General features: G+C 49.7%; 1 protein-coding gene across 1 annotated transcript in view; it reads left to right on the top strand.

Annotated features, from left to right (window-relative positions):
• The window catches only part of Flt1 (fms related receptor tyrosine kinase 1), a 157,655-nt gene that overhangs the window by 108,090 nt on the left and 35,781 nt on the right, over positions 1-13,784 (top strand). Inside the window, exons 16-17 of the mRNA XM_087902626.1 lie at positions 6,255-6,361; positions 10,857-10,989. Of these exons, the coding sequence (XP_087758752.1) occupies positions 6,255-6,361; positions 10,857-10,989 (240 nt within the window). The remainder of the gene's footprint in view (positions 1-6,254; positions 6,362-10,856; positions 10,990-13,784) is intronic.

Below are 13,784 nucleotides of genomic sequence, written 5' to 3'. Positions count from 1 at the left end.
GGAAAGGCCTGGGCCTGTCAATTATACCTTGTCTTATCAAGCACGTGGTACACTGTGTCAAGCAAGCATACATTAGTCTGCTTAATTCTTTTATTGTCATGTGCATAAGTGTTTTGTCTACACATGTGACTATGCACTGTATGCATGCAATGCTTGCAGAGGCCAGAAGAGGGCACCAGAGACCCTAGAACTGGAGTTGCAGCGGGTTGTGAGCCAACATGTAAGTGCTGGGAATCCAACCCAGGTCCTCTAGAAGAGCTACCAGTGTTCTTAGCCACTGAACCATCTCTCCATCTCCAACCCCACTCCCTGCTTACATTTTGCAGCAATCCTGTGAGAAAGTTGTGTTGTTAAAAATAAGAGCCTAGTAAGGCCCACAGGAGGTCAAATAACAACACAGGGCCAGTAGGCTCGGAAGCAGAGCTGAGAATAGGAAATGCTTGGGTCTCGGTCCTCTGCTGCGCCTCCTGACACATGGCGGGTGGAAGTCATCTCAGCCGTGGGGCGTTTCAGGAGCTGAGTCACTTTGGGAGAAATTTCCTCCCTTCCTAGCACCTGCAGCACCAGGTGGGGATGTGACCAGTGACTGGGTAGCCTTTCCCGGCTGTTATAGGATGAAGAGAATGTGTCATGGTAAAATCTGAAGGATTAGTTATTATTAGTGTCGATTAATGCGGTCCTCTACTCCAGCCAAGCTTTTAGTACTACATATTTTTCCTGAGCTTACCATGAGTCTCCCAGATGGTGTCCCAAACCACAGCATTCCTGTTTGGCTTAAGGATTAGCTTTGTTGTGATTAATGTGTTACAGAGAAGAATCTTACAAATTGCAATTTCAATTGTTTGCTTTTTCATTCCTCTAAAAAAGGTGTTTGCAATTGAATCCAAATATAGTAGGTCAACATGTTACAGTCCTGAAGAGAAGGTCCAAATTGGTCTTTACAGATTCTTAAAAAGCACCAGAAAGGGGTTGGGGAAATAGCTCAGCGGTTAAGAACACTGACTGCTCTTCCAGAGGACCCAGGTTCAGTTCCCACACAGCAGCTCAAGACGGTCTGTAACTCCAGGTCCAGGGGATCCAACACCCTCAAACACAGACATACATGCAGGCAAAACACCAATGCACATAAAAAAATACATAAATAAATTATTTTTAAAAAATTTAAAAGGTCAAAACCTGTTACAAAGCTCTCCAGGTCAGTTGTACTATTCTAGCAAGTGACAGGAAAAGCCCATTGAGGCAGGTGGTGGCAACGGTGTTTCGCTTTTTAGAATGGGAACTAATCTGTGCTCATATGTATAAATCTTTATTGGCTTTCTCTGGGCCTGAGGTAGAAACACAAAAGGAACATCTCTCTGCAACATTATTTGTGACTTCAAATTAAAATAGCAATAGCCCCTCGTTCACCCATCCACCCTGCCGGGTCAGGTAGAGCCTTATGAGAAGGTGGTTGCTCTGAAAGATACCGGGAAGTTGTGTCAACATCGGGTTCGGTTTAGGCAGAAAAGACAGGCTATGGTACACGGAGTGGGCCTGACTGAGGAGAGGTGAAGTAAAACAAAGCCCAGCCCGACCCAACTGTCCTGCACTCGAGGTCCAAACAATGACGAGGAAAAATGAGACTGTGTTTATCTTTATTTTGCTAATTATGTGCATGTGTATTACCTATATGTACATCCGTGTAGTGTGTGTGTGTGTGTGTGTGTGTGTGTGTGTGTGTGTGTGTCTGCGCGCGCACGCGCCTGGTGTCAGATCCCCTGGAATTGGAGTCACAGACGGGTGTGAGCTGTGCTGCTGGGAACTGAACCTGGGTCCTCTGCAAGAGCAACAAGTGCTCTTAACTGCTGAGCCATCTCCCAAATCTTTATTTAAAAGTTCAGAGGGGTTGAGAGAAAGGGAAGGAAAGGAGGGAAGTTTCAAACCATGCTTAATAGCAGTTGGCATAGGCACCCGTTATCTTGTTTGTTTGCTTGTTTTTCGAGGCAAGGTTTCTCTGTGTAACAGTCCTGGCTATCTTGGAACTAGCTCTTGTTTGTAGACCAGGTTGGCCTTGAACTCACAGGCCTGCCCCAGCCTTCCCGAGTGCCAAAATTAAAGCCGTGCACCACCACCGCCCAGCCCAGCGTTAGCTTCATTTTTTTTTTTTAAAGAAACTGAGGCTCCTGTCTGCCACACAGCTGCTCACAGGCTCCTTTCAAGGACATAGTCCCAGTTCCTAATGGTGGTCGCTCTCATTCCCCCCCCCCACCACCACGGGGCAGGGTAAGTTCTGGAACCAAAACTCCCTGGTGATTTCCCTCTTGGGAACTGACCAGTTGCATTCTGTGAGCTGATGGCTCTGCAGCCTGTGGCGCTGGCAGGTTGTGACCACACAGAGCCACGTGCCAGGCCAGTGTGTGGATGCCTACCTAGCTCCGGTGAAAACACCTGAACTTTCGCTTAGGCTAAAGCCTGCCCTGGTAACTGTCCTGCAAAGGCGAGTTGCCAGTGCCGCAGCTCAGGCTGTGTGCAACAGGCTGTCCTTCGCTACCAGAAAGGCTCAAGACACCATGCAATGCAGACCCTTGACAAGATCTACCGCCACTCAGAACTCAGACTAGCTGCTGAGGGGCACCCAGAGGGATGACAGGAAGCCTGGGATGGCAGCTGGCGTGCGTTTGTCTGTGCAAGAGAGTCGGAATCCGTGACAAAGGCGCCGTTATCTTATAGTTATCTTATACACTTGACTACATTCTCATCGACATCCTGACGGAAAACAGCCACGGACTGTGTCCTTTTTCCAGGACCTGATGGCCCCAAGACCAGTACTCACTCCTAATGATTATCAGGTCCCATCCACATTGCCTCTGGCCCAGGGCAGTGAGGCTATTTTGTGTACGGAACTGATCGCCAGTCACCATCCAGTTGGATTTAGCCGGGCTAGTGTGTAGAGAAAGCACCTATGGGCTTCAGCCTGCCGAGCCTGACAGTTCTTTAGGACAGAAGAGATGGGTAGAAGGAGAGAGAGCTATCGAATGAGACCACAGATGCCCTCGAGTCCCAAGGTTTATACTAAAGAGCAGTGAGCACTGGAAGCCCCTGATGAATATTCTCCTTAGCTGTCCTAATGAGTCGGCTCCTTAAATATGTGTTTACACACAAGTAGTCCCACTGACAGGAATTTTGCTTGAGTAAGGACTGTGGAATTAGACTTTAGGGGTCAGCTTCCTGTCGCACGGAATGCGGTGGGAAAATTCTCGCAGTCAGAGAGTCAGTGACTTCACATTCCATGAGGGGAACGTGTGCAAAGACCCTGTGAAGACAGTGCCATCAGCAACTGTGGCTGTCAGGGGCCACTGCAGGGTCTTCAGAAGGTGCCAGTCTTACCCCAGAACTCATTTGCAGCATAAACATGTGTGTGTGTGTGTGTGTGTGTGTGTGTGTGTGTGTGTGCGCGCGCGCATCCATACTCACGTGAATTTTGCCTTACAGTTTTCCCACTCTGAGGATGTATAGTGAGACTGAAGGGCAAAAGAAGATATAAGACTTAAGCATTTAAAATTTTAAATTAATTTTTAAAACTGGGAACAAGGCTGGAGAGAAGGCTCAGCAATTAAGAGCACTAGCTGCTCTTACAGAGGTCCTGGTTTGGTACCCAGTACCCACATGGTGAGTCACAACCATCTGTGACTTCAGTTCAAGGGAATCCAATGCCATCTTCTGGCCTCAAGATGCTGATATATGATAGATATATATATAGATATATATATATATATACACACACACACACACACACACACACACATATATGCAGGCAAAATAGCCATGACATAAAATAAAGTAAACCAGTCTTTTAAAAAAAGTCAGTGTTAGGCAGAGAAGCCAGGGCCTTATCATGCGGAGCATGGGCCGTCCCGCCATCTCGCCATCTGAATTTGATCCTGGCAGAGATAGAGAGCACACACTGGCACCGAGGCAGACGAGGACAGAGTGGAATCCGTGGTCTGGAAAGGAGTGGAGGTGGCTGGAGATAGGCAGAGCTGGGTGGACGAGGACCGAAGACGGTTCTTTAGGCGTGGCGGTGGGACGACAGAGGAGGTAATACCTTCGCCAGCGGTGACAGTCGAGCGGGCAGAACAGAGCCCGCTGCCTCTCTGGAGCCATTAGCAGATTCTCAAAGGCTCAGAAGACATGAGGAAAAGAGGAAGTGGCGGTACCCTTACATGTGTGGTGGCTTAGCCAGCTGGTTTAAAACCTCAGCCCCGCCAGCCGCCAGCTGCTCACAGGCAAAGCTTAATCTCTCAGCGCCCTCAACTTCCTCACTCAAGAAATGGAGAAAATCCAGCTCATAGCATTGGCAGGAGTCTTGGCAAGTAAGCGTAGGCCAGTCCTCAGAAGAGTCCCCAGGACAGAAGGCGCTCGGTCAGCTGTCACTCACAGATTTCCAGAACAGATTTGCCATATTTCCCTGCAGGCCACCTCAATGACTCCAGCTGCCTGCAGCATAACACTTAGTGAACTCCTTAGACGGAAGCTCAGAGTCCAGGTGGCTCCAATCCCTTCCTGCGCCTCTTCTCACACCGTCATCTACTCTGTCACCTCCCATGACCACTCCCATGATGCTCTTCCCTGCTTCCACGTCACCCAGTCAAAACCTATTTAAAAATACGTCTTCCAGAGGGGATTGAATCTCTCAAATTCTGACGCATTTTCAATCTCATTTGCTGATTGTGTATGGCTATTAGAGGCTAGCTTTGTGGGGGTTGGTCTCTCCTTCCATCTTGTTCTGGAGGCAAGGGTCAGTCTGTCTTACTTCAGTCACTAATGCTGAGTATTTCACACAAGGCACCTTTGAGCTTCTAGGGGAGTCTCCCCTACTTCTCCCTCACCCCAATCTCATCCAGGAGTTCTGGGAATGGTAGGTGTGTGCTACCACAGCCAGCTTTTTCACACGGATCCCAGGAAACAAAACTCAAGCCATTGGGTCTGCATGGCTAACACCTTTACCAGCCAAGCCATATCCTCAGACCTCTGAAGTAGTTAAAAAGATTGATTTCTGGGCTAGGAATGAAGCCCGGTTGGTAGAGCACTCACCTAGCAAGTCCGAGGCCCTGGATTTGGTCCCCAGCACTACAGGACTGGTGATAGTGGCACACACCTATAATCTTGATTTTGAGAGGTGGGGGCAGGAAGGTCAAAGTCACCCTTGCTGATCTACGTGAGTCTGAGGCCTACTTGGGATACGTGCATGAGAGACCCTGTTTCAAAGGGTAAAAAATAAAAAAGTGAGGCCGATGACCTTGTGTTTGCTCTGAGACACTTGGTTTGGCTCACTGGGATTGTCGAATGTTCTTACTCTCCCTCACTCATTTTCCTGTCTCCTCCAGTACCTACCGTTACCGTAGCAGAGCTTAGTTGAATTAATTCAAAGAACCCCGGATGTTTGAAGCTATGATATTGCTGTCATGTGTCCATGGGGTGGGTGTGAGCAGTGACTAAACAGCTCCTCCCTTGGTGCCTAAGAAGGACAAATCTCACCCTAAATTCCTTTGTCAAATCAAAGGTGTTCCTTCAGAATTCCCGGAGACTTGCCCCTGGACTCTTTAGGAGGGAACCCCGTTTCGGCCCAGTGGGCTCTTTCCTAGCTGCTCATTTCAGGAAGCGTTGCATGACTGCACTGCTCTCTCTCTCTCTCTCTCTCTCTCTCTCTCTCTCTCTCTCTCTCTCTCTCTCTCTCTCAGAGAGACACTGCTCAGCTTTTGCGGTCTCAACCCTGGATGGATGTAACTGGGTGGGCGCATGGACTCCTCTTCCCTCTCGGCCGGTACTATCCGCTGCCAAGGTCAGAAGCCCAGACGTGACTGCCACAGAAGAAGCATTAGCGCAATTGTGACCGTCCTTGGGTTTTATTTTTATTTTCAATGTCAGCTTTGAAGAATTTTTTGAGTCCCAAAGGGGACCTTTTATGTCTTTTTTTTTTTCCTTTAGAATTTCCTCTAGAGCCAATTAGGGAGATTTAACAGGGTCCAGATTCAGCATTGAAATGAGCTTCTCCCTGCCTTAATTTCCCTCCATCTTTACTTTCTCCTCCGATTTTTAATGAGCCGTTTCTGAGAATACCATTTCCAAACTCGACAGAATTTCTAGAAAGTACTCTGGGCTTGAGTTCATGGCGTGTCTTAGAAGAAAACTGGCAGATGCCCAGCTTGTGCAAGCAGAGGCACGGCATGTGAGGGTCTCTTTGTATCGGCATCTTTCGATTTCTCTCTCCCTAGGCTCCTCAGACAAGTCGAACCTGGAGCTGATCACGCTCACGTGCACCTGTGTGGCTGCCACGCTCTTCTGGCTCCTTCTAACTCTCTTCATCCGGAAGCTGAAACGGGTAAGAACACGGAAGAAAAGATCACTGAGCTGTGCGACTCCCCTCTTTCATGTGAGCATGTCCATCCGTATCGTCATTGTTCGCGGTCACTTAAGCAGTCATGTTGTTGAGCTAGCATAGGTATAGCTAATGTCACAGGGGCCTCATCCCTAGCCAAAGAACTCCGGGTCTCTAAGGAGTTCCGAGAGAGGGAGAACTAGTCTGGTCTATAAAGTGAGTCCCAGGACAGTCAGGGGTTACACAGAGAAACCCTGTCTCAACACCCCTCCCCCCAGAAAAAGAAAAGAAATCGAAGGGGACGTGAGATGAAGACCACCTCAGACCTGGCTCTGCCTTATTTCCCATGAGCCTGTGTGGCACAGGGCCTGAGTCCGTCTGCTGGGCTCTCTGGGGAACTTGGAGAGCAAATGCTGCTGTGTGTAGTCTGGAAGGAGACTGACAGGATGCCAGCACACAGCCAAATGTCACACTGTAACTCTGCGTAGGTATAAGGGATAGTGGACCAAACCTGGACGTGGAGGTACACACCTATAATCCCAGCACTCAGGAGGCAGAAGCAGGGGGATTGCAAGTCTGAGGCCAACCTGGACAATGTAAGGAGATCCTGCTTTAAGAAAAGAAATGAAAAGGAGAAAAGAAAAAAGAGAGGAAAAGATAAGAACTAACCAAAATGTGGACAGGGTGGTGTGGACTCCGGAGGAAACAGTGCCAGAGGGAGCGGGCATAGAGCAACAGCCAGGAGCTGAGGCTGCCAAGGCAAGGCCGGCACAGGGCTGCTCAGCCCAGCCGGGCGGGGCTTTGGAGGCGGTGCAGAGACTGCTAGATGAAGGATTTCCTGAGGGCAGAGAAGGGGATTAAGCAAAAGTCAGCCTTGTAAAAAGAGGCTGATGCTCCAGTTAGGGGAGGAGGGAGAGGGGGTTGTGTTTTTTCTGGTCTTGAAGCCTCACCTTGAAGACCAGAGCGAGCAAGAGTCGACCCCCAAGCACTTAGGAAACAGAGTAAGCGGTTTGTAAGAAAGAGGTGTGCTACTGCGGACTAGAGGGTTGGAGTCGGGAGAACTTTAGGAGGGCGTGGTGGCTCGAGAAGGACAAGGTTTCTGCCATTTTCTAGAGATTTTCCTTTATGGTTGTCCCAGATCGTGTGGGAAACACCTTGTCCAGGGTTTCCGTTCACCCTACCAAAATGTCAAAGAGGGAGATGTATTATCATTTCCATTTAAAAGAGGAAAACTGAGGTTCCCTGAGGTAAAGACATGGGTCCAAACGTCACTACAGGAATTTAATTTTGAGCAAAGACCATCTGGCCTCAGATTGATATTCAAAATCTTAAGGCATGCACTCTTGGTAGCTGGAATGAGAGAGATGGATGGTGTTAGGAAAAATCCTAAAACGAACCTCTCCACTGGCACAAAGAAATCCAATCAGACCAGATTAAAACACATCAAATGCCTGGGTTTATTAGACGCCACACTCGGATGGCCGGGAGAATGGCAAGGAAAAGACAGAGAAAACACATACACACACACACACACACACACACACACACACACACACAAAATCATGTGTTGTTCTTTCTGGTGCAAGCCTAAATAGCCTAGGGGCGTGGTCCTGACCTTCCCTGGGCGGGGTCAGCGCTTGGCAGGTTGGGAATCGGAGTCCAAGCCAGGGCAACTGCCAGGGGCTTCCAATCATCCTAGACTTATTAGATATAGGGGCGTTAGAGGGCTGGGGTGACGCCCCCAGCTTAATATTACATTCCAGATTTCAGATTGGCTATAGGGGTATGACAAGGAGCTGAGGTGATACTTATGACCAAACATCCCAAAACGGATGCCAGGGACTGGGGTGACGCTTCCAATCCGAGATTCTTTGGATACAGGGGTGTCACTTTTGGAAGGTGGCGGCAACCTTCCATGTTCACATAGGACATCGGGCTTTGGGCACACGGAGTGTTGCTTTGGCCTGATGAGGCCACTGCCGAATCTGCTGGCGAGGGACAGAGCTGGAGTAGCCCAAGGGAAGGCATGGAAGGGCAGGGCTAAGAGGAAAGCGATGCTTAAGGTAGACCTGGAAGAGGGCAGCTGGAAGGGATGACCAGAAAAAGAACACCGTCTACCCTGCCACCTTCCCCTCCCTCGCTGGAGTAGCAGACCGAACGAGGAGATCTACCACGGATTTAAGAGGCTTCTTACACTGCCGAGATTCCCCAGTGTACAAGCTGGTGGGAGCAAGGGATCATCTACAGTTTGACTGGCGGAGGCACAGGTGAACAAGGAGTCTAAAAAAGATGCAGGTTCCCCGAGGTTTTTCTAACCCCAGTGCTAATTCCTCAATGATAAAGGCTGTATTTTATCTCCTTGGCCCCACCTGGTAGAGCCCGTGGTTAGAACAATGGCCGACGGGTATTGATGTTTGCTAGAAGCCAGGTCCTGTTCTAATAGGTTAGTCAATCATTTGATAACCATAGCAACCCTCTTAGATAAGTACAACTACGATCATCATTTCACGGATGAGCAAATGAGGTCTAGGGGAGTTAAGCAACTTGCCTGGGAGGCCATTTGGCTGTGTACAAGTCAAATCCACGCAGTTGTCCTCCGTGCTGAGCGCCGAGTAGCTGCTCGGTGCTCGTGTCCCTTAAAAGAATGAGTATCTGCCAGTATAGTTCCCCCACAGGTCTGCGTGATGTTCCCTCTCACCTGCCTTATTGAGATAAAAACATTGACTTTCACAGGAGCCACGTGGGACAAGCTCCTCCTTCGCCTGTTCCGTCCTTGACCCCCCCCCATACTGCAGAAACCCCAAGGTGTCCCTTGCCAGGTTCCAGCTGTTCACCTGCTCGTTAGTGGTTGCCTTGGTGATCTTCACCATGAAAAAGTTAATCATCAAAGCTACACCAGGAGCTTCTCCCCTGAGCACCTATAACCTCACACTGGTGGTGACAGTCCCTAAGTTTTGACTTTTCACCCTTGATGGGAGGCTGAGCCAACGTTCTGCCCTGAGGCATTTGTCCCGCATCCTAATGATAAGTTTGGTAGCAAGCAAGTGATGGATGAGGTGAGCTGTGACTGCCGGGAGCCGGGTGAGTAAGGGCTGAGGAATGAGGTGGGTGTGAAGTAGTGGATAGGAAAGGCAGTTGTGTCCTGTCCGGTCCTGTGTCCTATCCCCCACCCCACCCCCATCATGCTTCCTCTTGGTTAGGGAAACAAACTGCAAAGGAGGCCAACCTCGTTTCAGTGGAGTTTATGTGACTTGGAGCCAATGGTTCTTTCTACGGAAAACTCATCCTTTCTGTCCTATCCAAGAGTCTGCCCACAGAAACTCAGTCATCAGCCCCGGAAATGTGTCCTTTAATAAGAAAGGAACCTGCGGGTAGACGGCAGCTATCAATTCACTCATCTGGGATCTGCCACAATGGTTGTTCTCTGGATTTGATTTGTAGTTCCAAGAAACCAAGTTCATGGCGTGTGGACATCTGAATAATGCTCTAGGGGACTCCAGATGTGTTTACATTTATTCTTCAGCCTTTGAAGCCGTCAGCCTCCATTTCTGAGAACAGAAAGGCCTTTGCGGGGCTGGAGAGATGGCTCAGCAGTTAAGAGCGCTGGCTGCTTTTCCAGAGGACCTGGGTTCTGTTCTCAGCACCCACACGGTGGCTCACAACCATCTGTGTCTCCAGTTCCAAGGGATCTGGTGCCGTCTTCTACCCTCCATGGGTCCGAGTCAGGCACGGTGCTCTTACATACATTCAGACAAAACACCCATACACATAAAATAAAAATATATAAATCTTTATTTAAAAAAATGTCCGGAGTAGCCATGGAAAGCTTTAGTCTCTGTTTAGAATGGTATTAAATGCTCTTTATGTTTTAAAGACAAGCTCTCACGTGGTTGGTGCCGAACATGGCGTAAGGCGGTAGAGGTCTGGGCACTTTCATTCAAGATGCTACTGTTACTGCGGTCATGTTATGACCGAAAAGTAGGGAACTGTCCTCTCAAAATGGCACATGCCAGTGTGTACGTCTCAGTCACTGTTCTGTTGCTCTGAAGGGACACCGTGAGTAAGGCAATGTTTTAAAGAAAGCATTTAATTGGATGCTTGCCCAACAATTTCAGAGGCTGAGTCCATGATCGTGGTGCCAAGCGCGGTGGCACTGGAGAGCAGCTGAGAGCACACACAGTCACACACCCAAAAGTTACAGGCAGGTGGGAAAGTGGGGGAGGGGTAGGCTGGACTTGGCCTGGGCTGTCTAAACCTCAGTCCACCCCCAGTGACACACCTCCTACCCTAAACCATACCTCTTAATGCTTCCCGATCAGTTCACCGCCTGGGAACCAAATATTGAAAGATGAGCTTACAGTGGCCAAACCACCACAGTGTGTGACTTTGCCCTTGGTCAAAGGGTGCAAAATAGTAGACACTGCAGAATATTGTAACTAGGGTCTTAAAGTTGTTTGTTTTCTTCTTGGTGACTCTGCGGGGGTTCTCTATTCCTCAGTCTCCTTCTGAAGTAAAGACGGACTACCTGTCGATCATAATGGACCCAGACGAAGTCCCCCTGGATGAGCAGTGTGAACGGCTGCCCTATGATGCCAGCAAGTGGGAGTTTGCACGGGAAAGACTTAAACTAGGTAATGTATTTCGTTCGGCAGATTTGCAAGTCTACCAGAGCAACATATCCCATGCAAAACACTCGTTTCGAGAAAAGCAGCGGAGAGCTAGACTTAGAAGTCCACCCTCTAGCTGCCCGCCCGCCAGACAAAACGTCAGCTGTTGCGGAGACAATAGCGTAAGGCACCGAGAAGCACCCTTGTGTTCAGTCAGTAGTTCCTGAGCACTGGGGCTGAGCAGTGGATGCCAGCCAGCAGGAGTCCTAAAGATGCCAAGATGTTGGAGTCTCTTCCCTCCAAGCATTGTCTCCAGCGAGTAGGTAAATGAAGGGGGAGGGGAAAAGAGTCCATGGCTTATAAGCCCAGGTGCTCTTAAACAGCAGAACCGCTGGGGACTAAACATAGTGCTTAGAACACAATCCATCGGAGTGAGGCTCCGTTACATCCAGCTCTCCGCGCAAATTCACATGTTGTAAAACGTCCCGTGACTCTCCTGGGAGTGTGTGCTCCAACTCTAAGGGAGCGTTCCTGTTTCACTTTTGAAGAGCAGAGACGTCTTTTCCAGGTACGGCAGATGTTGTAAACAGCAGGCCACCGTACTTACCCCCAGTTCCTCTGGCTCAGAAGTCACGATGCGCGTGCACATTCCTCTCCAGCTTTGGCGCTGCAAAACAATTGGAGCCTCAATCGCTCCTACCCGAAACGTTTGGAGCGCTGCTTGTGAAAGTTTTCCAGGCGCTCCCGTGTATGCCAGAGTCATTAGTGGTTGGAACTGGGAAAACAGATTGGGAGCCCAGTGTTCTCTGAGTCTGTCACCCTCAGAGCAAGAGAGCTCGCTGTTCTGCCACTGTGACCCGCTCTTCGCAGGCTAGCTCTTCTGGGATGGTGGTGATGGAGAAGGTGGCATGGTTTCACTAGGTTTTCTCTTAGGTCTTGAAGTGATTCTGCTTATAGGGAAAGGAAAGCATCAATGTAGGTCCTGTTTGGCTTGGGGAAAACATTTGGAAGTCGGCTAAAAGCTGGAGAAAGCCAGAAACGGCTGCTTGGAGGGTGGGGGTGCTGTTGAGGGGGTTCTATTAAATAGGGAGCAGTTAAATGCAGGTAGCACATTGGATGAATTCCTTCTGTGAGCCTGAGTTTCAAAGCAGCTCGCTGAGTCCCTCTGTGACCTTGGCAGGGAACACAGCGTCATTTCTCCCACAGTCAGGAACTGTTTCTCAGGCCATGCTGTTTTCCGAACTCATTAGCTAGGATTAAACATGCTTCTTCCAGGACAGGATACATGAGTGCTCCCTGCCAACTCCTGACCCCCTACCCCAACCCACCCCATTCCCACTCACTTAAGTCCACAGCACACCCCCCATAGGCTGTTCCCGAGTCTCCAGAATTCCCTCAGGCTAGACTGGGGAAAGAGGGGGGGGGGGACAGTACTCACACAACCACATTTCCTACGATTCTCCTTGTGAAAGGTTTTTCTTGGTGAGTACTTCGCTGGGCAGGGGGCCTCAGCTGTGATTTGGCTGCTGTCCATCTGAGTGTCTCTGGTTGGTGAGAACGGGCAGCAAGCTTTTTAGTGCACAGTGTGGCCGCAGGACAGAGAAGAGAGCTCCTCTGATTAACGTGGGAGCGGGGAGGCCCCAGACTTCTTGGTTCTGGTTAGCCAAAGAAATGACAAAGTGATTTGAAATCATGGCTGGCCGCAGTAAGTAACCAACCATTTAAATTGCATCTAAATTGGTGGAGAAGGAAAAAAAAATGGCTCGATAGGTGGGGGGGTGGGGGTGGGGTGTGAAGAAATGCACAGGCCAAGGGACGATTTTAGCGGCTTCTACTCTCTCTGTTGGCTACTGTGCCCAGCCTTGTAGGAGGCAAGCTGGAAGTTTGCTACTTGGCTGTTCAGCTGGTGTTGTTAGTGGGCTTGCTGAAATTGGGAAGAAAAGAAAACTCCTTGGCTCCTTCACGACTTCCAGCTAACCCCGGAGAGAATGCAACGCCTATAAATGTACAGGCACTGTCTGCCGTGTCGTAGTCTGTTTCTATCAGCAAGTGATAGACAGGGGGAGTTACCTAGCACAGAAAAGCAGGCAGGGAGTCTGAAGCTGGGCCATCTCAACAGCCAATAGACCCTCCAAGAGGGGTGGCATCAGTTAGTTAGCTTTTGTCACAGAGACCAGAGTAGCTGACGGACACTTAGGAAGGGAAGGACTTGTTGTTGTTGATGGTTTCAGGAGGTTCCGCCCATGGTGGCCTGGCACTGTACTCACGCAGAGAGGCAGAGAGCGAGAGCGGCCTGGTGGCAGAAGCTGATAGGCGTGGCTGCTCCTCAGTCACAGAAGATAGGAAGCCAGAGAGATGGGCAGATAAAGGTCGTGGATTAACCCACCCCCCACCCTAGGGAAGAAACCTCCCCTAGTGACCTCTACCCTCACCCCCACCCCAAAAAACAGCACAGCTCTGGATGAAGCCCTCATCCGACACCTGGATCTATGAGGACATTTCACATTGAAATTCACATGGAAAGCATAACGGGAACCAAGGGCATGCGACCTTGCACCCTTCCTAGGCCGGCTAGGACTCTTCAAGGCCATTCCGGTACTAGTGCCTTGTGTGACAGCGACCTGACGTAGTTCTGAACTTGTGTGTGGCATTCCAGACAGCTCGGTGTTCCAGGGAAAGAAAATATCAGGTGAGGGAAGTTCAGAGTGAACTAGTCCGGCCGCGGCTAGAACCAGGGCTCTGCAGACGGACTCCAGTCAAGTTCAATGGGAACTAGTCCGGCCGCAGCTAGACCCAGGGGTCTGCAGACCGACTCCAAT

Source organism: Myodes glareolus, chromosome 2 (genome assembly GCF_982192425.1).
Source record: "Myodes glareolus chromosome 2, mMyoGla1.1, whole genome shotgun sequence".
Taxonomy (NCBI): domain Eukaryota; kingdom Metazoa; phylum Chordata; class Mammalia; order Rodentia; family Cricetidae; genus Myodes; species Myodes glareolus.
Note: the sequence above shows the minus strand (reverse complement) of the source record. Positions and strands in the feature narration are given on the sequence as shown.